At 45.1% G+C, this 23,372-nt stretch overlaps 1 protein-coding gene across 5 annotated transcripts in view; it reads left to right on the top strand.

Annotated features, from left to right (window-relative positions):
- Positions 1-20,538, top strand: part of CD101 (CD101 molecule) — a 35,629-nt gene extending 15,091 nt beyond the window's left edge. The window contains exons 5-10 of one of the 5 annotated variants that reach the window (XR_010341230.1): positions 2,197-2,580; positions 3,263-3,667; positions 7,385-7,795; positions 11,293-11,688; positions 16,383-16,474; positions 17,918-18,006. Coding sequence is in view for 4 of the 5 variants with exons in the window: in XM_064372655.1 (XP_064228725.1) it covers positions 2,197-2,580; positions 3,263-3,667; positions 7,385-7,795; positions 11,293-11,688; positions 17,918-18,159 (1,838 nt within the window). In the remaining variant the exon portion in view is untranslated. Of the gene's footprint in view, positions 1-2,196; positions 2,581-3,262; positions 3,668-7,384; positions 7,796-11,292; positions 11,689-16,382; positions 16,475-17,917; positions 18,193-19,841 lie in introns of those variants that run through there. The other 4 variants (XM_064372655.1, XM_021674152.2, XM_064372654.1 and 1 more) reach the window with 4 other exon arrangements.
- Positions 20,539-23,372: the final 2,834 nt, after the last annotated feature.

The raw sequence follows: 23,372 nt of genomic DNA, 5'->3' as shown, positions 1-23,372 counted from the left end.
CCCAGGAAAAGTCATTAGCAAATTTACAAATGCTGTTTAGCATTCTGCTTTCAAAGTCAAACATTACTTGAAGTATTAACAACATTTTATTATTATTATTATTATTTTTTTTGAGACGGAGTTTCGCTCCTGTTACCCAGGCTGGAGTGCAATGGCACGATCTCGGCTCACCGCAACCTCCACCTCCTGGGTTCAGGCAATTCTCCTGCCTCAGCCTCCTGAGTGGCTGGGATTACAGGCACGCGCCACTATGCCCAGCTAATTTTTTGTATTTTTAGTAGAGACGGGGTTTCACCATATTGACCAGGATGGTCTCGATCTCTTGACCTCGTGATCCACCCGCCTTGGCCTCTCAAAGTGCTGGGATTACAGGCATGAGCCACTGCGCCTGGCTAACATTTTATTATTTATGAATATTTTAATCACCCATTACCACTGTGAACGTGTAACTTACACACATTTTGTAAGTTTGTTACTTCTTACCAAAAGGCAATAATGACTGTAATGAACTAAGGAAACCCATTTTTAAAAAATGAGGTTAGTTTAAACTAATCATCATGGTTATGTTAAAGTGGTGAGAATATGAGTAATAATTTCTCCTCCAATTTCTAAACTTCAGTTATAAGTCTATTTTTAACTTGAAAAAAATTGAATTTGAAAGCAGATTTTCTCTTTTTAAAAACTTATTTATGGACATTAACCTTCATTCTGCCTTTGTTACTTATGTATATGTATGCATAAAACAGTCAAAGACTGAACTCCTTCCTCCGCAGGGAAGAACAATTTGCAAATTCATTTAGATCCTATTTAGATTTCTAATGCCAGTTCTATTTTATTTTCCTCTTTTGCTTTGAATTGCCTCTGCTTTTGCCAGTGCCTATCATTAAACACTAATGCTAGCAGCTAACCTTTTCTAAGTACTTTCCCTAGCCATCCAGGCTAAGCGCTTTGCATGTGCTATTTGTTCAGTCTTCTCAGCAATGCAGCAAGGTGAGCACTGTTATTATCTTCATTTTTACAGGAAAGAAAACTGAGGCTCAGAGAGGTCAAATATGTTGCCCAGGGCAATTCTGACTAAAGGAGCGGTGGCCTTAAATTAGTGCTGGGCTGTCTCGGATGTACAATCTCCTGCTGTATCTCCACACTGCTCACAAAGCAACCAGGACAAGACCTTGCAGAATTAATGGTCGTTGAATGAATGTGTTTGTTGAGTGATGACTTGGATTTCCCATCTGGGAGCCAGATTTACGTTTATGGTTTTGCACTGTAGTTTAGACATAAGAAGCCTCTCTGTCTACAACAACATGTGTGTGTGTTTGTGTGTATGTATATGCATATATGTATGTACATGTATATATGTGTATATATATGTATTTTTCTCCCAAGTAATTGTTTTTTATGGTAGTATTGTGAACAGAGATATAATTAACAATGTTTCTTCCTTGTTCAAAACATACTAAGCCAATTAGATTGATTAGAGAAAGATAAGGAAGAGGAAGATCATTTTGAACTCTGAAGGTCCAAATTCTAAAAAACTAAAAATTGAAGTAAACAGAGCTTTATTACTTTCAGGTTCTTATAAATACCCTAATTAATATAATAAAATGTTACCAGATGTTTACCCAACTAGATATTCTTAAGGAAGCGTTGATTTAACAAACTAATAAAAAAAATATGTGCAAGTGATAAATTGTTTAAGTAAGCTGAGTGCAGTGGCTCACGCCTGTAATCCCAGCCCTTTGAGAGGCTGAGGCAGGAGGATTGCTTGAGGCCAGAAGTTCAATACCAGCCTGGGTAACAAAGAGATCTATCTCTACAAAACTTTTAAAAGTTAGCCAGCGTGGTTGCCGGTGCCTGTAGTCCCAGCTATCGAGGCAGGAGGATGGCTTAAGCCAAGGAGTGCGAGGTTGCCATGAGTTAAGATCACAGTGCTGGGTTTCAGCCTGCACAGCACAGCAAGACCCAGCTTTAGAAATCAATAAATCGTTTAAGGGTAAATACATTCTCCAATATTCATTCTGCTATCTTGTTTCCACTATTTAAGTGTTTGGCAAATCTTTCGCCTGAGCATCAGGAAACAGCCTGATTTGACTTGTCACAAACTAGTCAAGTCCTAATTAATGAGATTTCAGTGTATTTTAGAAAATTTCTTATTTATCTAAAACAGTTTTTTTTTCTGTAATCTATAACCCACAGCAAGAAGTGTGGTCATGTCTACCAAGAACAAGCAGCAAGTTGTATGGGAAGGAGAGACGCTCACCCTTCTCTGCAAGGCCAGTGGAGCTGAAAGTTCCCTGTCTGTGAGCTGGTGGCACATCCCACAGGACCAGACACAGCCCGAGTTTGTGGCTGGCATGGGGCAGGACGGCATCGTGCAGCTGGGCGCCTCCTATGGGGGACCCAGTTACCATGGCAACACAAGGCTGGAGAAAGTAGATTGGGCCACCTTCCAGCTGGAGATCACCTTCCCTGCCATCACAGACAGTGGCACTTATGAATGTAGAGTATCTGAAAAGTCTCGGAACCAGGCCAGAGATCGGAGCTGGACTCAGAAGATTTCAGTTACTGTAAAGTCTCTGGGTAAGTGTCAAAGAAAATCCTTTCCTGCACCTGTATATCAGTCGATTCATTCTGCAGTGGAATTGGATTACGTGTTATCCTGAATCCCCCAGTTATGGTATGTGTACCCTAGGACACAGGGCATAGTCTCTGGCTACCCTCTCTGTCAATTTTTAAAGTTTCTTCATCTTTGTAAAGATCACCTTTAGAGTGTAACTTGTAAATTGTTGTTGGAGGTGAAAAACAAAATTCTATGAATCAGCTTATAGACGAGTATAGCTGAGCTTTATACCTTCTGGTTTTTGACAGCTGTGGCCCTGGGATTGCAGAGCCCGTTGGAGCATGTGCAAAAGGGTTCTGATACTGAACCCACGCACGGGGGTAAGGGAAGGAGGCCAGACCGCTGGGGTGGGGAGTGCTCCACCCACTCAGTAGCAGCAGCTGTCTAAGTAGCAGACTGGAGAAACACTGCCTATTTGTTGTGGCTGCTGGGAACAGTCTTAGAAGAGGGTCAACTTTGCAAAACTGAGGTCAGAGTTCAGGACAGACTGTACTATGAATCAACTTCTACTCTATAAAATATGAAACTCCAAATCTACAAATGCAGGGTCCTACTCGAAGAGTTGGCAACTAGAAGAACTTGAAAGTGCTGTATTTTAATCTGGTAAATATATTAGAAGTTGTGTTTCACTTTTTCATCTAGAGTCAAGTTTACAAGTTAGTCTGGTGAGCCGTCAGCCGCAAGTGATGTTAACCAACACCTTTGACCTGACCTGCGTAGTGGAGGCCGGTTACTCTGACCTCAAGGTGCCACTCACTGTGACGTGGCAGTTCCAGCCAGCTAGCTCTCACAAATTCCACTGGCTTATTCGAATTACCCACAATGGCACTATTGAATGGGGGCATTTCCCATCCCGGTTCCATAAGAAGACGAAAGTTTCACAGTCTTTATTTCGTTCACAACTCCTAATCCATGATGCCACTGAGGAAGAGACAGGAGTGTATCAGTGTAAAGTGGAAGTTTATGACAGAAATTCCCTACACAACAGCCACCCCCCGAGAGCTTCTGCCATCTCTAACCCACTGAGGATAGCCGTCACTTTACCAGGTAAGTGTGACTTGAAATTCATCTCTGCTTTAAAAACGAATAGCATTCCTCCCATTTTGGATAAGTTATAAAAATAAAACATAAAACTACCTTCTCCCATGTTTGTTCTGTCTATGTAAGCACCACATGATGAATGATAGACAGGTTAACATTGAGTTAGCATGCACAGGATGGCCATTCTGGCTGTTAAAACATTGAAATGCCTTCCATGTTGACTGATTGCTGCTCTGTGTCCATTCCCCATTTTCCCATAAGTTCCCACCACCCAGCAACTAAAGGGTACCACGTGGCACAGCAGGGGGCCTCTAGGACCTGGCTCCAGGAGAGAGGCAATGTTTTGGATTGGTCGCTGTCCAGGCCTTACCAGTCAGGAAACATTTGCAATCTCTCTGCTAGTGGTAGGGATACTGTAAATTCCATTGCATACATCCTACTTATTCATAAGGTGTTAATGTGTAAGAGCCAGAGAATTTAGTATTACAGTCAAATATAATCCACCTCGTCAACCGGTAATAGAGCACAGGAGTTAAAAGTGAGACACCACCTAGGCAGAGTTCTGCTGTGTCACGCATCTTCTCTCTCATAGCTTGCATTCTCTTAGGACAGCGTGACGGAGAGACGTTGAAGTCATTTAGATCTGACAGTCACTGGGCAGCAGAACAGCTCTGGATGAGCCACTTAATCTGCTCAAGGCCTAGTTACCTGATCTGTAAATTGTTAATGTGCAATTTAAATGTGGTGCCATATATAACATGCCGAGTACCTGACACACCAAGATGATGCTCAAACGTAGTCGCTCTCATTATTCTCTCTGCTGCTCTGCAACATTTTTGGTAATAGTAATGATCCCCTTGTTCATGAATTCATGCCTTAATTATTCCTCTCTGTGGTATTTGCAATTGCTGACCCAACCTGTCTTCTTGGAACTTCTTTTTTCCTTGGCACCATGACACAAGTTTTCTCCTCTGCTGATTTATTCTTTAAAGAAAACAATTTCTCTGGATTTTATTCTTAGCTATGCTCTTTTTCCATTCTATACTCTCTCCTGTGGTGGACGCATCCCTACCTGTGGATACAACCTGTGTGTTCACAACTCCCAAATTCATTATCTTGACCAATTTTTCTTCTGGTCTCCAGACTGATATATTCAACTGTCTCTAAGACATGTCCGCACTCATTATGTCAAAACATAAACCTACCATTGTTATCCAAAGCTATTCCTTCTACATTGCCCCTTATGTTCCCACTGCACACCAGTGACCCAAGTTGAAAACGTGAGTCATCACAACTCTGATATTCACCTCGTATCTAAACGCCCATAGTGTGACATGCAAGGTCCTTTTTCATCTGGTACATTTGTGTCTTTCTCCTTCAACTTTCCATCTTGAATTTGAGCTTCAGCCACACTGAATTACTTGCAGCTCCTCAAGAGTCCATGTTCCCTCTCACTTTCAAAGTCTTTGGTCAAGTTGCATCTTTTGTGTGGAAATAAATCCTTAACCTCTTCTCCATCAGAATAATTCCTATAAACCCTTAAGACTCAGCTCAGAGCTATCTCCTCCAGGAAGTCTCCCCTCACTCCTGTATTTGGGCTAGGAGCCCCTGCTGTGTGCTCTGATGGCCACTTCTACGTACCTCTCTGTCTTACATGGGTGAGATGAGGGACATGAAGAATAAAAATTTTCCACTGAGGCCAGTCATGGTGGTTCATGCCTATAATCCCAGCACTTTGTGGGGGGAAGGCAGGCAGATCACCTAAGATCAGGAGTTCGAGACCAGCCTGGCCAACATTGTGAAACCCAGTCTCTACTGAAAAGACACAAATTAGCCAGGTGTGGTGGCATGTTCCTGTGGTCCCAGCTACTCCGGAGGCTGAGGCACAAGAATCACTTGAGCACAGAAGGTAGAGGTTGCAGTGAGCCGAGATCACACCACTGCACTCCAGCCTGGGTGACAGAGCAAGACTCCACCTCAAACAAAACAAAACAAAGCATCCAAAAAATTGGCACTGAGAAGGTTTCCCAAGACTTATTTCAGTTGCATGTTCTAAATGTGGAAGACAGTGATCAGGGCAAATACCACTGTGCTGTGGTGGAATGGCTCCTGTCTACAAATGGCCTTTGGCACCATCTTTAAGCCTCTGTCCCTGTACGTGTCTCCCGTAGACTGTGAGCCACTGAGGGGAGATACCCACAGGGGCTAGAATTGTCTGTGTACTTCATAAATGTTTGCTGAAGGAAGGAAGAGAACCTACTGGCAACATCAATACACAGTTACAAAAGTAGAGTGGGTGATGTGGGCAAGAAATTAGAAGAAGATTTGGGAACAAGGATTGTCACTCATCTTTCTGACAAGGCAGAAAAGCTGCTGAGGTCAAATTTAGTTGACTCCATAGCCATATGATGTTCCCTCAGTTAAGCGGCTGCAAAGACACACAGTTTTAATCACCCATGTACAGCTTCCTTTTGTTTACCCGTGGTTGAAGGCAGATACAACTAGAGTTTGGAAATTGTGAATCCAGAAGTACTCTGTACAGTAAACACACAAGCACAGCATTCATGGGGCCACTTTCTCCCAATCCGTTAAATGAAGTACAACAGAAGAGATGCTCCTGCTTAAATACTGAAGCATTATCCTGTGGAAGAGAGATGCTGGGCTTGTCTGTGTGACGCTCCCTCTGCCACACCACCCCTACCAGGCACAGGTAGAACTGGGACTATGGATGGAAGTGATGAAGAGATAAAATTCAGCTTGATGTCAGAAAGCATTCTGTAGTGGCCATCCCAAAGTGCTGGGATTACAGAAGCCACCATGCCTGGCCTCAGTGGAAAATTTTTGTTTCTCATGTCCCTTATGTCACTCATGTAAGACAGAGGTACGTAGAAGTGGCCATCAGAGCACACAGCAGGGTCTCCTAGCCCAAATACAGGAGTGAGGGGAGACTTCCTGGAGGACATAACTCTGAGCTGAGTCTTAAGGGTTTATAGGAATTATTCTGATGGAGAAGAGGTTAAGGATTTATTTCCACATAAAAGATGCAACTTGAGATGCAACTCGAGACCAGCCTGGCCAATATAGTGAAACCCTGTCTCTACTGAAAAGACACAAACTAGCCAGGCATGGTGGCATGCTCCTGTAGTCCCAGCTAGTCAGGAAGCTGAGGCACAAGAATCGCTTGAGCACAGGAGGTGGAGGTTGCAGTGAGCAGAGATCATGCCACTGCACTCCAGCCTGGGTGACAGAGCAAGACTCCATCTCAAACAAAACAAAGCATCCAAAAAATTCACACTGAGAAGGTTTCCCAAGACTTATTTCAGCTGCACGTTCTAAATGTGGAATACACCGATCTTGTATGCAACTTGAGATGCAACCCAAGGCTTTGAAAGTGAGAGGGAACATGGACTCTTGAGGAGCTGCAAGTCATTCATTGTGGCTGAAGCTCAAATTCAAGATGAAAAGTTGAAGGAGAAGATGCTGGAAAGACACAAATGTACCAGATGATAAAGGACCTTGCATGTCACACTATGGGATGGAATGGGCTGCCTTGTCAGCTAGCGATGTTGTTCAAAAGCTGAACGAGCAGTGAGCAGGTGACTGTAGAGGGAGTTCGCCCATATGATGGCGGGAAGATGCAGTGTCATACTTCACCTCTAACATCTCTACTACCTTAACTTTGTATTTCCTAGCAAAGTAACCGTTTTCATTTTTTAAATTTAGAGAGCAAGCTAAAAGTGGATTCAAGGAGTCAAGTCCAAGAGCTCGCCATCAACTCCAATGCTGATATAGGATGTAGCATCTTGTCCCAGTCCAGCGGAAACCTTCAGTTAGCCGTTATTTGGTATTTTTCTCCCATTTCCACTAATGCCTCCTGGCTAAAGATCCTGGAGATGGACCAAACCAATGTTATAAAGACCGGGGATGAATTTCACACCCCGCGGAGAAAACAAAAATTTCATACTGAGAAGGTTTCCCAAGACTTATTTCAGCTGCACATTCTGAATGTGGAAGATAGTGATCAGGGCAGATACCACTGTGCTGTGGAGGAATGGCTCCTGTCTACAAACGGCACTTGGCACAAGCTTGGAGAAAAGAAGTCAGGACTCACAGAACTGAAACTCAAGCCCACAGGTAAACCTTGTGAGTGTGTCCTCACAACGTCTTTCTGTCTGGTGTCTGTTTTCTCTCGGACAGCTGTTCTGTGGAGTGATTATGTGGAAGTAAAAATATGACCTAAAGTCATAGGAACAGTGTCCCCCTACAAATGACTGCAGAACCGGGTAGTCCACCAGACGAAGGGAGGTCACTCAAGGTGATTCAATCTGAGGTTTCGGGGAGCACGGATAGGAGCAAAATCCTTTGACTGGTTTGCTTCTCAGCCTGGCAGCCTGGTCCATGCAGCTACCCCGGGTGTCGTATCTCCAGATCTCTATAATAACAAGCTGTGTCACTCCAGTGGGGCTCTACTGTAATTTGGCAAAGAAAGAGTAATACGAAGCATATTTCTCCCACTGTGAACAGAAACGGCACAACTCTATGGGGATGTGTGGAGAAATTGCTTCTCAACATTTAGCTGCCTAAACATAAGGCAAATAAGAGTAGTTAACTGTTGGAATGGCTTACTGAGGGAGTCTCCTGTTCCTCAGGAGATCTTTAAAAATGTAATGGAAGTTCCACACTGGTCTAAGAGTGCTGCTGTCTAAACGTGGGCAGGGTTGATTAGGTCTCTCAGCATTCGTTAGGTCACCTCCAGTGTTGATTAAAATTAAATGAACGTCACAGCCCAGATTCGGGAACTGGTTAAGATCCAGCAGCACAATGCAGAGAAGTTGATCTAATTTGGTGCTTACAATACTATTTTCAAGGTAATGTAAAAAAATGAGATGATAATTAAGCATTACGATGTATTAGGCAATGGAGTACAAAGATAAAGAAGACACAGGCCTGGCCCTTAGAGAGCTCCCAGTCCGCTGGGACCACAAGGGCAAAATAGCCGTTTGGTACGGGGTATCTTCCTGCCCTCTGGCTTCCCTTCTCTATGTTCTTCCAGCCCCTTCTTCTCCCTGCTAAATGTGTGTGTTCCTCAGGGATAATCCTGGGCCCGTTTTGCTTCTTATTCTCTGCTTTCCTTAGAATTGCTTAAACACTGCCCTGGTTTCAACTACCATCTTCTAGACGATGATTCTGAGATTTTGTGCTTAGCCCTGATCTCCTGAGCTCCAAGCCTGCATACCCAACTGCCTGCTCTACGTTTCTGCTTGGATGCCGCCATACTCAGCATGCCCTAAATTGCACTTAGCATCTCTGCCATCTCACCACACGCGTTTGTACGTCTGCATTTCCCATCTGTGTGATTGGCATTCCCTCTCCCAGTCATCCACACCAAACTCTTGACTGCATGTGGGCTTGCGCCTCTTCAGGAGCGGCCACTGCCGAGCTCAAGTGCTTCCCATGTAGAAATGTGGGCTCCGTGTTGTCAGATCTTTTTGCATATCTAGAGTTGCCTAAAATCTTCTTTGATGACATTTCCTAGTTTGAGAATGTCCACAACTAATTTCTTTTCTTTTCTTTTTTTTTGAGACAGAGTTTCACTCTTGTTGCCCAGGCTGGAGTGCAGTGGTGTGACCTCAGCTCATTACAACCTCTGCCTCCTGGGTTCAAGTGATTCTCCTGCCTCAGCCTCCCGAGTAGCTGTGACTACAGGCACGCGCCACCACGCCTGGCTAATTTTTGTATTTTTAGTACAGACGGGGTTTCGCCATGTTGGTCAGACTGGTCTCCAACTCCTAACCTCATGGTCTGCCCACCTTGGCCTCCCAAAGTGCTGGGATTACAGGCGTGAGCCACCGCTCCCGGCCCAGTTCCTTTAAAATACTGCAAGCGTCAGGCAGAACATACCTGTGGGCCAGGCGTGGCTGTGGACTTGCAGTTGTGCACATCATTTAGGGAACGAGTTAACGAAGAGGCCCCAGAAAGATGCTGAGAATGACTGGTCAGAGTTGTAAGAGGGATATTTTCTCTGAGGTTAGAAGAAAATGGACCCCACTGACAAAACCACATAGAGGACAGAAAAGGACTAGAGGGTCCCTCGCACTGGAAAATTGGGCCCTGGCCGAGTGTAGTAGTGGGATTGGAAGCCAGATCACAATAAAGTAGAAAGTAATTTGAGGCAAGGAAACAGCAACAGTCTCACATAAGCTAATATTCCATGTGCTTCTCCATGAATAGGAAAGGACAGAGTAAAGAGGGTAACTAAAAGAATCCAAGATCAGACAGAATTATTATCTTAAAGACAGATTGGTAAATGTGTTTGCGCCAGGCGCAGTGGCTCATGCCTATAATCCCAGCACTTAGGGAGACCAAGGCGAGTGGATCACTTGAGGTCAGGAGTTCAAGACCAGCCTGGCCAACGTGGTGAAACTCCATCTCTACTAAAAATACAAAAAATAGCCAGGCATGATGGTCCATGTCTATAATCCCAGCTACTCAGGAGGCTGGGGCAGGAGAATCACTTGAACCCGGGAGACAAAGGTTGAGATGGGACGAGATTGTGCCATTGCACTCCAGCCTGGGTGGCTGAGTGAGATTCCATCTCAAAATAAAAATAAATAAATAAATAAATAAATAAATAAATAAATAAATAAATATGTTTATAGTGGAATTGAAAATGTAATGCACGCTATAATTTCTTTATTTTGTTTGTAACTACTCCGGCCGTCATTTTAAATCCTCACCTGCTGATTAGCAAGGGGAGAAAAAGTAAATGTCAAAATCTGTTTAAAATTTAGTCTAATCCAATCATTTAAATAATTCCCTTGGATGGTTTTCTAACACTTGCATCAAAATGTTCAGTCTCTCAGATGGCCTCCTCTCTCTCTGCATCTACACCCAAGATAATATCTGGGTGTATGGGAGGAGAGTGATTTGCTAAGAATGAGGGGTACTGGTGGAATACATGGCTTGAGGGAGCTGCTAAAAGTTGTGACGACCACTTTGGGAAGTAGAGGAGGAGTGAATCAAGGATAAGTAAAAACAGCAGGCAGAGGGCCCCTGCGGAAGCCTCATGATTTTCAATGGCAGAGTCCAACCGGCAAGCAGTTGGGCTAAAGAAGGAAAGAGGCTGGTTTGATTCCTAGTAGAGAATGTCCTGGCAAATGTGAGAGAAAAACAGGGACCAAGGACAAGAATGAAAATGAATGCAGCAAGGTGTGGTGGCTCACGCCTGTAATTCCAATGCTTTGGGAGGTTGAGGTGGGCAGGTCACTTGAAGCCAGGAGTTCAAGACCAGCCTGGCCAACATGGTGAAACCCCATCTCTACTAAAAATACAAAAATCAGCTGGCCATGGTGGCACATGCCTGTAATCTCAGCTACTTGGGAGGCTGAGGCAGGAGAATTGCTTGAACCCAGGAGTCAGAGGTTGCAGTGAGCTGAGATCGTGCCATTGCACTCCAGCCTGGGTGACAGAGCAAGACTGTCTCAAAAAATAAAAATAAATAGTAAAATAAAATGAATGCACTGATGTCTAAATAATATAAATTCTTCCCAGTGAGGAACTAGATTTTTTTCAGAGGTGGTATCCAATCTGAAAGTCTGTGTTCTCTAACTTACTGCCATTTTATTTTCTAGGAAGTAAAGTACGTGTCTCCATAGTGCACTGGACCAAAAATGTGACCGAGCACAGCGAGGTGGCCATCCACTGCAGCCTGGAGAGCGCAGGCAGCTCGGCCGCTCTGTACTCTGTGATGTGGTACTGGAACAGAGAGAACGCTGGAAGTAAAATGCTGGTCCACTTGCAGCATGATGGCTTGCTGGAGTATGGGGAAGAGGGGCTCAGGAGGCACCTGCACTGTTACCGTTCATCCCCTACAGACTTTGTCCTGGAGCTTCAGCAGGTGGAGATGGAGGATGCAGGAACATACTGGTGTAGGGTGGCAGAGTGGCAGCTCCATGGACACCCAAGCAAGTGGGTTAACCAAGCATCTGATGAGTCACAGCAGATGGCGCTTATGGTGCTGCCTTCAGGTAACCAGGGGTTTATCCACCGCAGGCTCATGGTCAGGTGAATATATGGCTCTCCTCTTACGCTCTCCCTCTCAGCTACGTTTTGCTCCTTCTTCAGGCTGAAGACAATGTTCAGGCTCCCTAAAGAAGATGACTTTGTGTCTCTCTCAATAGTAGCTCATTTGAACAAACAAGGTCCACACGAGGTTTTGGCATAGACACTTAAATATCAGGAGCATCTGACCTGGTCTCTCCTTCTCCTCCCGAACAGAAAAGCCATCAACATATGTCCCTTTAAGTAACCAAATAATATGTGAAACAGACATCCTTACCCTTGGGCTGACCCTCTAATCTTAGATTGCTGACCAACAGTAGAAGGGGGAACGAGGGATAGGAGACCTGATGATTGAACCAAAATCAGCTACATCTAAATGTACTCAGGAGTCAAAAAATAAAAAACAAACAAACCAACCAAACTAAACAAACAAAAAGGACCCTTTTCCAATGAATAAGTGCCAACCTCCTATAAGTGCCAAGAACTCCTTGTCTTTCAGCAAACTACCAGAACTTTGACAGTGGTGGTCATTCGGTGTGCCTTGTCTAACTGTGTCTTGAAAGGCATCCAGGGAGGAAGGGTGCCCTATAAAGTGTGTTTCTAGGCTCCAGAAAGAAGGGTAGCTACTCCAAGACTGTTGGCCGAAGGGTGATCTTTCCAAGGGAGGGTCATCCTCCTCAGCTGAGCACTCATGAACTACTTGTTCATAAAAACAAACATTTCTCCAGTTAGACCAGTCCACCTTCCCTGGTGGTCAACGAGCTGGCAGATGTCATAGGCAGCCCATTCTCTCATCCATGTCTTTCTGCTGGGGTTCAGGGAGAAGGTGAGAGATGAGCAATAAGCTAAGCTTACTGAGGGAAAGGGCCATTGGAGAAGTAGGGGTGTGGTCGTGGCGCTGCCCACCAGCAAGCATAAAGGGAAAATCATCAATAAAAGTGACAATCCCAAGACACCAGCTAGCTTTAGTGACACTCCTTAGGAGGGACATAATGCTGTTGAGAACGTATGGGAACATCAAAGAACTAGGGATAGCTGCACTCCAGCCCAGCAGTGCTTCTAGAGCGGAAGTCGAAGCTATCTCCAGCCCAGCAGAGCGGAAGTCGAAGCTATCTGACTCGTTTCTTGAGGTGGCCCGTCATCATTTTCTTTGTCCACTCCTCAGCAGAATCTTTCTCCTGAGTGCAGAAATGATTTTTCTATCAGCCTTTTTTCCCCAACAATTATAGGAACTCCGTACTCATGAGCACGTTCCGTTCATGTTTTCCCTCTGGAATTCACAGGCTCTGTAGAATTGGCAGTTTTTGCGTTAGAATAAATAGATAAGAACTGTAAAAACTATATAGTCTGTGATGAAAAGTGTATTCTCCTCTGAGGCAGATGGGATCCTTCATAGCATACATATTGTTAATCTCTGTGAGATCTGGGTAAAACAGGTATATGGTTTTTAAAAGATAAACCTGGAAAGAAAACATTAAAAATTGAGTGGCCTTTGCAGAAAGCATTTGTCAGACAAACTGAGGGTTTTCGGTGTAATGAATGTTGAGGATTGAAATCCCTGTAATGTAGCATCTGGGCTCCTGCATTTGGCTGTTCCTTCCTGGTAGTCAGGGAGGCAGTGTGGGGTGATAAAAAAAAGTCCTCAGGGCTGGAATCAGACAAGCCTAGCTCAAATCACAGCTCTACCACCAATACCAGCTATGAAATCATACTCTGGTTACTTGCTGTGAGCCTCAGCTTTCTATAAAATGAAGCACATATATAAATGTGTATAAAGTATCCCATATAGTGCCTGGCACATTGTCAGTGCTCAGCAAATGTTATCTCCGTTCCCCTTTATGCTTCCAAACACGCCACACATACATATACACACAGGTATACACATACCTACATGTATACATATATGTGACAAAATAATGGCACTTGTTTAATAAATAACCATATGAGGTCCTAAAGGCACAAAAGTGTGTATGACAGAGTCGGTTTGCACGAGCTTAGAGTCCAGTGGGCGTGACCTCTCCACTTTTGAACTCCACTCCACAGTTAACATCATAGGTGTTTTCAAAGAAGTATTTCCAGTAGACTATGGCAACAACAGAGGCAGGGCTGCAGTAAAGGGAAAGGTAAGGAGGAGATCTGGAAGATTCTCCAGGGTATGGGGCTCATGAAAAGGAAGAAACATATTTTAGAAACATGAAAGAGTATGCAAGATGATAACAAGATGTAAAATTTCATGTTATATTGGGGGAACTCCTGGTCATTGAGAATGGCAGAAGCTGCAGCCGCTGTGGTACAATGGCAAGAGATGAGACCAGTGAGGTGGGGAAGGTACAGACAGACCCCACATGTGTCTAGAGTACGCAGCTAAGAAGGAAGGACTTTACCATGACAGTGATGGACTGTCATTGAAAAAGTTTAAGCAGGGGAGTGGCATGGTCAGATTTTCCTTTTAGAAAGTTCCCACATTAAAATGAATTGAAGGCTGGGCGCAGTGGCTCATGCCTGTAATCCCAGCACTTTGGGAGGCCAAGGCGGGTGGATCACAAGGTCAAGAGATCGAGACCATCCTGGCCAACATGGTGAAACCCATCTCTACTAAAAGTACAAAAAATCAGCCTGGCGTGGTGGTGCGTGCCTGTAGTCCCTGCTACTTGGGAGGCTGAGGCAGAAGAATTGCTTGAAACCAGAAAACGGAAGTTGCAGTGAGCTGGGATTGTGCCACTGCACTCCAGCCTGGCAATAGAGAGAGACTCTGTCTCAAAAAAAAAAAAAAAAGAGAGAGAAAGAAAGAAAGAGAGAGAAAAAGAAAGAAAGAAAAGAAAAGAAAGAGAGAAAGAGAGAAGGGAAGGAAAGGAAGTGGATCCTTGAAGGAGCTGTGTGTCTCTACCACACTGAAGTTCTTGGAGAGGCCAAGATACCAACCTGTGCTTCCCAGTGCCTCCAGCAAGGCCTGGCACCTGGCATTCAACAAATGCTTGGTGAAAGGATGAGCAGGCAAGTCTTTAGTTGGGTTGGAACAGGATGCTGTCAGTGATTCACTTATTCTGGGATGCACTTGCTACCAGGTTACCTTACCCTACTTTTGTTTCTTGGCCAGAGCCAACTCTCCCACATGGCTGCATGTTTGGGGTTGGGCAGTGGGGAAGAGTTGGCAGCCCCCTCTTTATCTCACGCCTCTTTTCTTCTGAAGTCAGTGTCTCTGCGGAAGTATGAAAAAGGAGTGCTCCTTTTGCTCTGCTTGGTTGTGTGTGGAAACACGTTCTAAACTAGGCCTCATGATGAAGTGCTCTCATTACATTTTGGGCTTTGTTTTGAAGGCCTTGTACTTTGAGTGTTGGGCACTTACTCAGATTGATCCAAAATGCCAAACCTTAATGGTTTGAATGTCACTGATTCTAATCCAGATATGGGTGAGAGGCAGATGGTGGGAAATGGTGACTGTGGGATCCAGAGCAGACACTGCCCTCCCAGGAGAGGTGATTTAGCAGCCCAGGAGCTGACAGTTGCTAACTGTTGGCCACGTCAGCATGGTGAGGTGCACACCTTGCCATCCTTTGATGGCAGACTGTGCTAAGGTGAGCGGCCTCCTCCCCACTAAGATAGCCAAGCCCTCTGGCTGCCCTTTCATGCTGAAAAGCCTAGTAGCAAATTTCTTTCCATCTCCTGTGTGGCATCATCTCACCATCATCACCCCACCATTCTAGCAACTATAATACCTGGGGCTGTGGACTCTCACCTCACAATTACCTGCCTCTCATGACTAGAAAAGGAAGCCACAGCCTCCTAAGTAATAATTTCAGTCTCTGCTGGATATCAGCAAGATCTAAGGACAGAGGGACCAGAGATTTAAGGGAGAGATTTGACCTGTGGAGGAAGATGGCCAAGCCTGGGGTCCCTGTGCGAGGGGTCTGTAGGCTCTGGCCCTGCTCTCTGTCGGTTCTCTTGGGAGAAGCTTTCCTGCGATTTTGTTAGCTTTCTCAGTAGCATCCTAGCTAGTATTTATTGCTTGCTGACTCCACAAATGCTTTAGGCACTTCATTAGATGCTTTATTATACATTATCTCATCCCAACTCTAGAAATTGTTATCGCTATTTGGTTGATGAGGAAGCTAATGATTAGAGAGAGGATAAGTAACTTCTCCAATGTTAATAACAGCACATCGAAGATTGAGGATTTGAACTCAGCTCTCTTTGACACACAGTAGGTACTCATTCACTACTCTGCACAAATGTCCACGGCCAGTGCTCTTAATACCTGGACTTCGTGGCTCCATTCACTTGCATCATTGCAGTCTATGCTTCCTTCCAGTCATGGGCCTTCAAATGTACTCAGATAAGACCTGGGAAGAAAACCTGTGGTCAAGCAGGGCCTTTGGAAGAGGGGTCAGATAGGATGTGGAGCGGCGCGGGGGATGGTGAAGAATTCAAAACCTAACTTTATCATTGCTCACCCTTTCAAAAACCAAAACCAAATTTAGGAGGAAGGATACAAATGAGATCAGAGAAAATCCAGGACATGAACCCCTGCAGCTCTTTGCCAGCCCCATTCAGAGCTGCCAGCCTCGTGTTCACTGATGATTTGTATTTTGTGTAGCATCATGGCAGCCATCCCTGGGTTCCCATGTGTGGAATGTACTCATGCAATTGATTCATTCATCAGGCTCCATTGACACCCTGTGAGCAAACAGTTGAGGAAGATAAAAAGACATACAAGACACAGACCCCACCCTCAAGGAGCTTACAGTGCAGGAGGTGAGCGAATGTCTAGATTCTTTCTTGACTTCCATCAAAGAGACGTTCTTTAACATGTAGGATTCATCGGCAATGCCAAAAATGGAATTCTTGCAGCAGGAGGTTGGTCAAAATGACCTCTAAACCTCTTTTCATCTCTAAGCATCCATAATCCCATGCCTCCTATAGCTTAACCTTTGAAGAAGAAATTGCTTATGTCATTACAATTTTCCAGTAAAAGCACAGCTACTGTTAGCATTGAATATTTCAGAACAGCCCTGATTTCAGATATCATGTCATAAATAAATGTAATTGGAAGATTACATTTAGTAATTGGCCTCTTTAAGCGTGTGTCTTTCTGCCTCAATAGACTGTGTCCTGAAACCTGTGGTGTTTGCAGTCCTCTGGGCCTTTGCTTCCCTGGCTGTGTGGCCAGGAACCACTTTGGGACTGCTTGTGCGTGCTCCATGTGTGTGTCTGCTGATAGTGCTTCCCGGTGGACTGCAGCTGCGGGATGATCATATGCTTCAGCATGCCTTTATATAGTATCTTTTGCCCATGTGGTTGCAGTCAATCCAGTTTAATTCAGATCAGCAGAAGTTACTGAGCACATGTGCTAGGCACTGTAGGGCATGGAGAAACGAATGGCGCTAGCAGACATACTCAAGGAGCTGTAATGAACAAAGGAGACGGGTAACACAGAATTAAAGAGGTCTAAACAAAGGGCTGAGCACGAAGGGGATGGAAGAGAACCTTGCCGGGGGCAAGGTAGGAAGAGCTGAGAGAGTAGGAAGCGTGGTGGAGCTAGGCCGGAAGGACCCAGAAGCTCAAATGCAGGGAGCATGTCGGGTGGTGGCCACAGCCAGCACAACACATGAAAGGAGTGGGAGGGAGGGGGCCGGGGAAGGGGGAGACCCATGTAGATGGCCAGGCTTGGGTGGGTGGGGAAGGGGTGCCTCATTGTGGGTGCGATTGTTTTATAAGGACAGTGCAGAGAGAGAGTGTGTGTGTGCGTGTGTGTGTGCACGTGTGTGTGCGTGTGTGTGTGTGCCTGTGTGTTGGAGAAGCAGCAGGGGGAATAACTCAGTTAAAAATTCAGGCCTAGCAACACAGTTGAGAACGAGGGTTGAATTATAGATATCTTTTCTGAGGAAAGAAGATTAAAGGCGAGGTTTTCTTTTTTGTTTTGTTTTTCATTTTGGCTGTTAGTTTTAAGTAGGTCATTGGAACCTCCAGTGGTTGGAAATTGCCGGGTAAGGCGGCATCGCTTTAGAAGAGCAGGTTCCAGGAGCTCTCTTCCCCCAGCACTCTGCCCTGTGCTTCTCATGATTTCAGGGGCCCACTGCTATTTGGCCCCGTTATATTCACATATACTTGTCCGTAACAATGAATCCCAGGAGTGTTTGTAATTGATTAGTACAAATAAGTTGGAGATGAATTACTGTGTTTCTCCCTTCATTGCAGAGCCCACGCTTCCTTCCAGGATCTGCTCCTCAGCCCCTTTACTCTATTTCCTGTTCATCTGCCCCTTCGTCCTGCTCCTGCTTCTGCTCATCTCCCTCCTCTGCTTATACTGGAAGGCCAGGAAGTTGTCAACGCTGCGTTCCAACACACGGAAAGAAAAGGCTCTCTGGGTGGACTTGAACGAGGCTGGAGGTGTTACCACAAACAGAAGGGAAGACGAGGAGGAAGATGAAGGCAACTGAATCCCGAGAGGCACCTGCAGCCAGGAAGAAAAGGTGGGGGTTTTTGAATTGGGCTGACTAGGGTGTGAATGAATCCTGGTTCTGTCCTTAACTATGTCTGCGTTCATGGGCACGTGACCTAGGAATCAGAGGGAGCATTCCCTGAGTGCTTACCGGTTCCAGGCACTGTTAAGTGTTCCTTTGTGTCTTACCTCATCCACTTCTTGCATCCCCCCTGGAACTAGCTAGCATCATTACCCTACATCTCTTGAAGGTTCAGGTCCCTGGGCTGCAAGGAGATAAGAGGCTCCCTCACACAGACTCTGGAGGGCTGCAGCAATGCCCTGGTGGGGCTGCTCTCTCCTCTCTTATGTCACCAGTCACACTGACTCTAGGTAATCATTTTCCTCCAGATGAGAGGTGTAGGAAAGGGCCTGAGGCCAGCAAGGCAAAAGGAATTGGGAACATGCTCTTTGTTTACCTAAAATTTGCCTTCCCAACAAGAATGTAACTTCCTTCAAGGCAGAAATCCAATTTTCTTCTCCCAGCCGGCCTAAAAAGGCCCACTGGAGAGCGAGCTCTGCCTAAGAGGTGCTTCACTAATATAGGTTCCTTGACAAAATGATAAAACACTTGTAACCTGAGTCTGGTTTTTTTTGTTTGTTTAGTATTCGATAAGACTTTTTATTAAGTAATTGCTAAGCAAAAACTTTTAAAAACTCATGGACTTTGGGAGGCCGAGGAGGATGGATCGCGAGGTCAAGAGATTGAGACCATCCTGGTCAACACGGTGAAACCCCGTCTCTACTAAAAATACAAAAAATTAGCTGGGCACGGTGGCGCGTGCCTGTAATCCCAGCTACTCGGGAGGCTGAGGCAGGAGAATTGCCTGAACTCAGGAGTCAGAGGTTGCAGTGAGCCGAGGTCGCGCCATTGCACACCAGCCTGGGTAACAAGAGCGAAACTCCGTCTCAAAAAAAAAAAAAACTCACGGAGCAGTGCTCCAGTCAGCCCCTCAAGGCCTCCTACACCTGCTTCCCCCCACCCCTCCATACCCCACCAGAAGGTCCATCTGGCTCCCGGTGCTCAGCCAGTGCCTCATTTTCTTTGACCTGATAGCACTGGGAGGTAGGGAAGGTGGTGTCTGGAGGAGCGGGTTGACAGTGCCACGGTTCCCCCATACTCCCACAGGGCTGAGCTTGAGGGGCGGCAGTAGGTCAAGTCTGGTTCTCCAGGGTCTCCTATTCTCAGTCGCAAAAAGCAGGCGGTGGGCGGGGGGTGGGTTATAAGGGTGGAGTGTAATGGATTAAAGCTTTCAACAGCTGTCCCCACTGGGCCTGCAGTCCCCTCATCTTTGTTTCAAAAGCTGCTCAGGCCCTGTTGTAGCCAGAATTGGAAATCAATCAGTGCCACCTAACAGACTTGAGAAAGCACATCTATTTATTATCTATGTGACCAACCGAGTTGCTTTAACGCTCGTTAATTTGCATGTCCAAGGAGAGCAATTTAGTTTTAATTATTTGATCAGGCACACAAGTCCTTTCCAAACCTAATTAGTTCCTTTGCAAGGGGACTACTGGTGGCTCTGAGCACTCCTGCCATGGACCTACAGGTTCCTTAAACGCGTGTCCCTTCATAGCCTGATTTAAAATACTGGAAATGTTTCCTCAAACATGTCAACACGTTTGTTTCTTGTCACCCAGGTAAGGGAGCACATTTTTGCAGACAACAAAGCTGAGATGAAGACTTCTTAGAAAGTGTAACGACTCCCTGCCCCTATTATTTAGAAACCTGTATTTTAATTCAAAGGGAAAGGAAGCAGAAGCGAGGCTGGGCAGAGAATCTTGGATGGATTCTGCCGCAGCCCTCGCAGGAGCGCTCTTGCCCCCATCCCTCCTCTCTCCTCACCTGGACACCTCCTTCAGCTTTTAGCTCAAATACCTCTTCCCCTTTGAATCTAGCACAGAGGGGCAGACAGGGAGGGTCTCCTGGGACGGTAGACATTTAACCAACTTGAGCAATCAGCCTGTTTTACAGCTTCCTGCCCTGATGCCTCTTTCTTCCCAAGTCCCGTGTGGAATGCGGTGACCTAGTCAGCTGGAACCAGCTCCTGACAGACCCCCGGCAACTTCTAGATGAACCGGAGTGAACTTTTCTCATTACCATGTTGAAAGTACCCCGGGAGGAGCTATAGCTTCATGACCGGAACATGTGAGCTATGTCCTGGAATGACAATTCACTGCAGCTACGCCACTGGGACCCCTCTCCTATATGCACTCTCTCCCCTCTCCATCACCCCATAAACCCTCCTGTCACTTTCCTTCAGAGACACCACTTTGGACAATATTCTTCCTCTCCTTGCTTGCGACAAGTAAAAAAACTCCTATTGATCAAAACCCATGTTCTCGTGAAGAGTCGTTTGTTACTTGCCAGGCAAACAAACCCCGTTTTTTCCCAGGGAACAGAGACCCTCAAATATGAAACTGTTCTGGCCAGAGCAGAGCATGGGAAGTATGAGTTCCCAGCGGGCATCTGCTGCATGTCAGGCCCTGCGGTAGGAGCAAGGGGCCCTGTGGTGACTCAGACACAGCCCCGTCCCCCTGGGATGATCACGTTGTTTGTCCTGGATGTTCTGCTTTCATGAAAGGGACTTAGAGCACCTTCGATCGTCCAAGCAGTTACATGGCACTGTCTGTCCCATAGGCAACTAACACCCTCCAAAACTAAAACAAACACCACCACAGTATTTTCTTCCTTTCAAACTTACAGAATAAAATTTGCCCTGATCCAGTTCGGCAGACATTTTATGTGAAACCTCTTCTCTCTCCAATTACGTACTTGTTCACTTTTGGTTTTTGAAACTTAGTTGAGAGCCTTACTTTTACTCATTGATTTCAGCTTTTCCATTTCATGCCACCACCTGGTTTTACTTAAGGCTTTTTGTGTTATAAATCCTCCTTGGCAAAAGGACAAGCCTCTGTCTCAGGACTTGGCCAACCAGGGCCTATGGGCCAAATGCAGCCCACCATCTGTTTGTTTTTTAAAATATAATATATTGGAATATGGTCACTCCCATTTGCTTACATACTATCTGTGGCTGCTTTCACGATAAAACGGCAACGTTGGGTAATTGCCACAGAGACCATCTGACCTACGTTGCCTAAAATGTTTACTATCTGACCCTTTACAGAAAACGCTTGCCAGCCCCTGCTGTCCTTTAAAGGTAATGTTCTGTCTCTCTTAGACGTGCATTATGTTCCTGGGAAACTGATTTGACCTCTTATATCTGAATCTCTTATATATCTGGTTAATCTAATAAATAATCTTAGGCTTTCAGGATTGACATCTAGTTCCAGGCATTCTGAAGTTCAACTCCTCTATACCAGGCTTATACTATAGATGGGAAGCTTATCACCCTGCAGTGTTTCATATCATCGTACTGAGTACCTACTCTGTGCAAGATAAGCTGACACAGAGATGATTAAGGCATGGTTTCTCTGTCCATTATTTTTATTGTATTGAGATATATAGAAAAAACTGATTTATGCTAAAAGATGAACGCGATGGTGTAAAGTCATGTGCCATAATGATTTCTTACAATCATACAGGATTTTTTCATCATCTCAGAATTTCACAGCATCTCTATACAAAAGGAATTGTTATTCCTGTCCTATCAGTATTTATCCAGGATCACCCAGCCATATGCAGAAGAGTAAAGGCTCAAATTTAGGTCTGCTGACAAGTCCTGGACTCTTTCCACAATAAACACTATGCTCAAATCCATTGCTATGGGGGAAAATCTGGATATAATCATAGCCACCTCGAATGGTTGTTATGGTGATCAAATCAGATACATAAGTGGAGATAAGTTTTGAACCATATCAAGTCATAAATGAATGCCAGCATTAACCCAAGTCTTTCTAGGACTTACCTGTCCATGTACATAAATAAAATATAATCAATAGTAATAATCCAAATTCTACAGGCTTTTCCCCCTGGATATTTTCACAGGGTCTTGGCCACCTACTGTGTCGTTTAGATATTTCTGGGGGATTTCCCAAAATTCTAGGAATTTTTTTTTAAAAGAGATGAGGTCTTACTATATTGATCAAGCTGGTATTGAGCTCCTGAGCTCAAGCAATCCTCCTGCAAGAACCTCCCAAGTAGCTGGGACTACAGTTACATACCACCACGCCTGGCCCGGATTCTGTGAATTCCTATAAGCTCACAAGCAAGTCCATTCCCACGTGGTTCCCTGCAGCTCTGTTGGGATCTGCAGGCTCCCTCTGCAGCTGGGGTCTTGGAGCATATGAGATGCCAAACTGAGTGGTGTTTGGTGGTAAGCAAGAAAAAGGGTCTCTCTTTCTGTCTGTCCATTACACTCTGCCATAGGGATACAAATTCAAAATTGTTTGCACTCCTGTGTCTCTAAAGATTCTCTTGTGAAAACTGCTCCATTAGCATTTGCCCAGTATCTCCTTTCTCCATAGAGTCCAGACTCCATAGATGCTGCGGCCAGGCTGGGAGAGACCTCATGCTTTGCTCTCGACTTCCCATTTCCTGTTCCCAGGAGCCTCTGCAGTAACCTCTTCATCACAGGTCCTTTTTCCTCCAGCAGGAAGGTTGTGCAATTGTGCTGTCGGGGAGGCTCCACCACTTGGCAGATGGGGCCTGAGGAGTCTGCATTCCCTGGAGGCTCAGGTGACTTCCATTATACTGGCTATTAATTTTGACTCCTAATAAACCGCTACAGGCATTTAGAAACCAGAGACAACTTCATAAAGAAGATATCATTTGAATTGGGCTTTAAAAGTAAGAAAATATTTTGGCAGGAGAAGGGTTAAGCAGGAGTCTGGACAGAGGAAGCCCCAGGAAAAGTGCAGTGCATAGAACAGCTTTGGTTTAAGTGTCTAATCTTTGAAAAAGATCGATGTGAGATAAATCCAGAAAGGTAGTTAAAGTTCTGGGGTTGGGGAGGGAAGGAAGAACAGATCTCGAACATGCACAGCATCTTGGACTTCATGTTGTAGACAATAGTGAGCCAGTGAATGTAATTTAGTAGGGAAGGCGAATTGAAAAGCAGCAGCATAGATGATAGGTGTGCTGGCGTGAGGAAGGCAGTGGTGCGAAGTGGGGGTCAGGAAGCCAGCTGGAAAACCTTCTTCACTCTCTTAATTTGTGTAATGCCTGTAACACCAATTTTGTGGGCATTTTGAGTCTAGAAAAAAATTATC

Source organism: Aotus nancymaae, unplaced genomic scaffold (genome assembly GCF_030222135.1).
Source record: "Aotus nancymaae isolate 86718 unplaced genomic scaffold, 86718_ANA_hifiasm-v0.15.2.pri h1tg000007l, whole genome shotgun sequence".
NCBI lineage: Eukaryota > Metazoa > Chordata > Mammalia > Primates > Aotidae > Aotus > Aotus nancymaae.
Note: the sequence above shows the minus strand (reverse complement) of the source record. Positions and strands in the feature narration are given on the sequence as shown.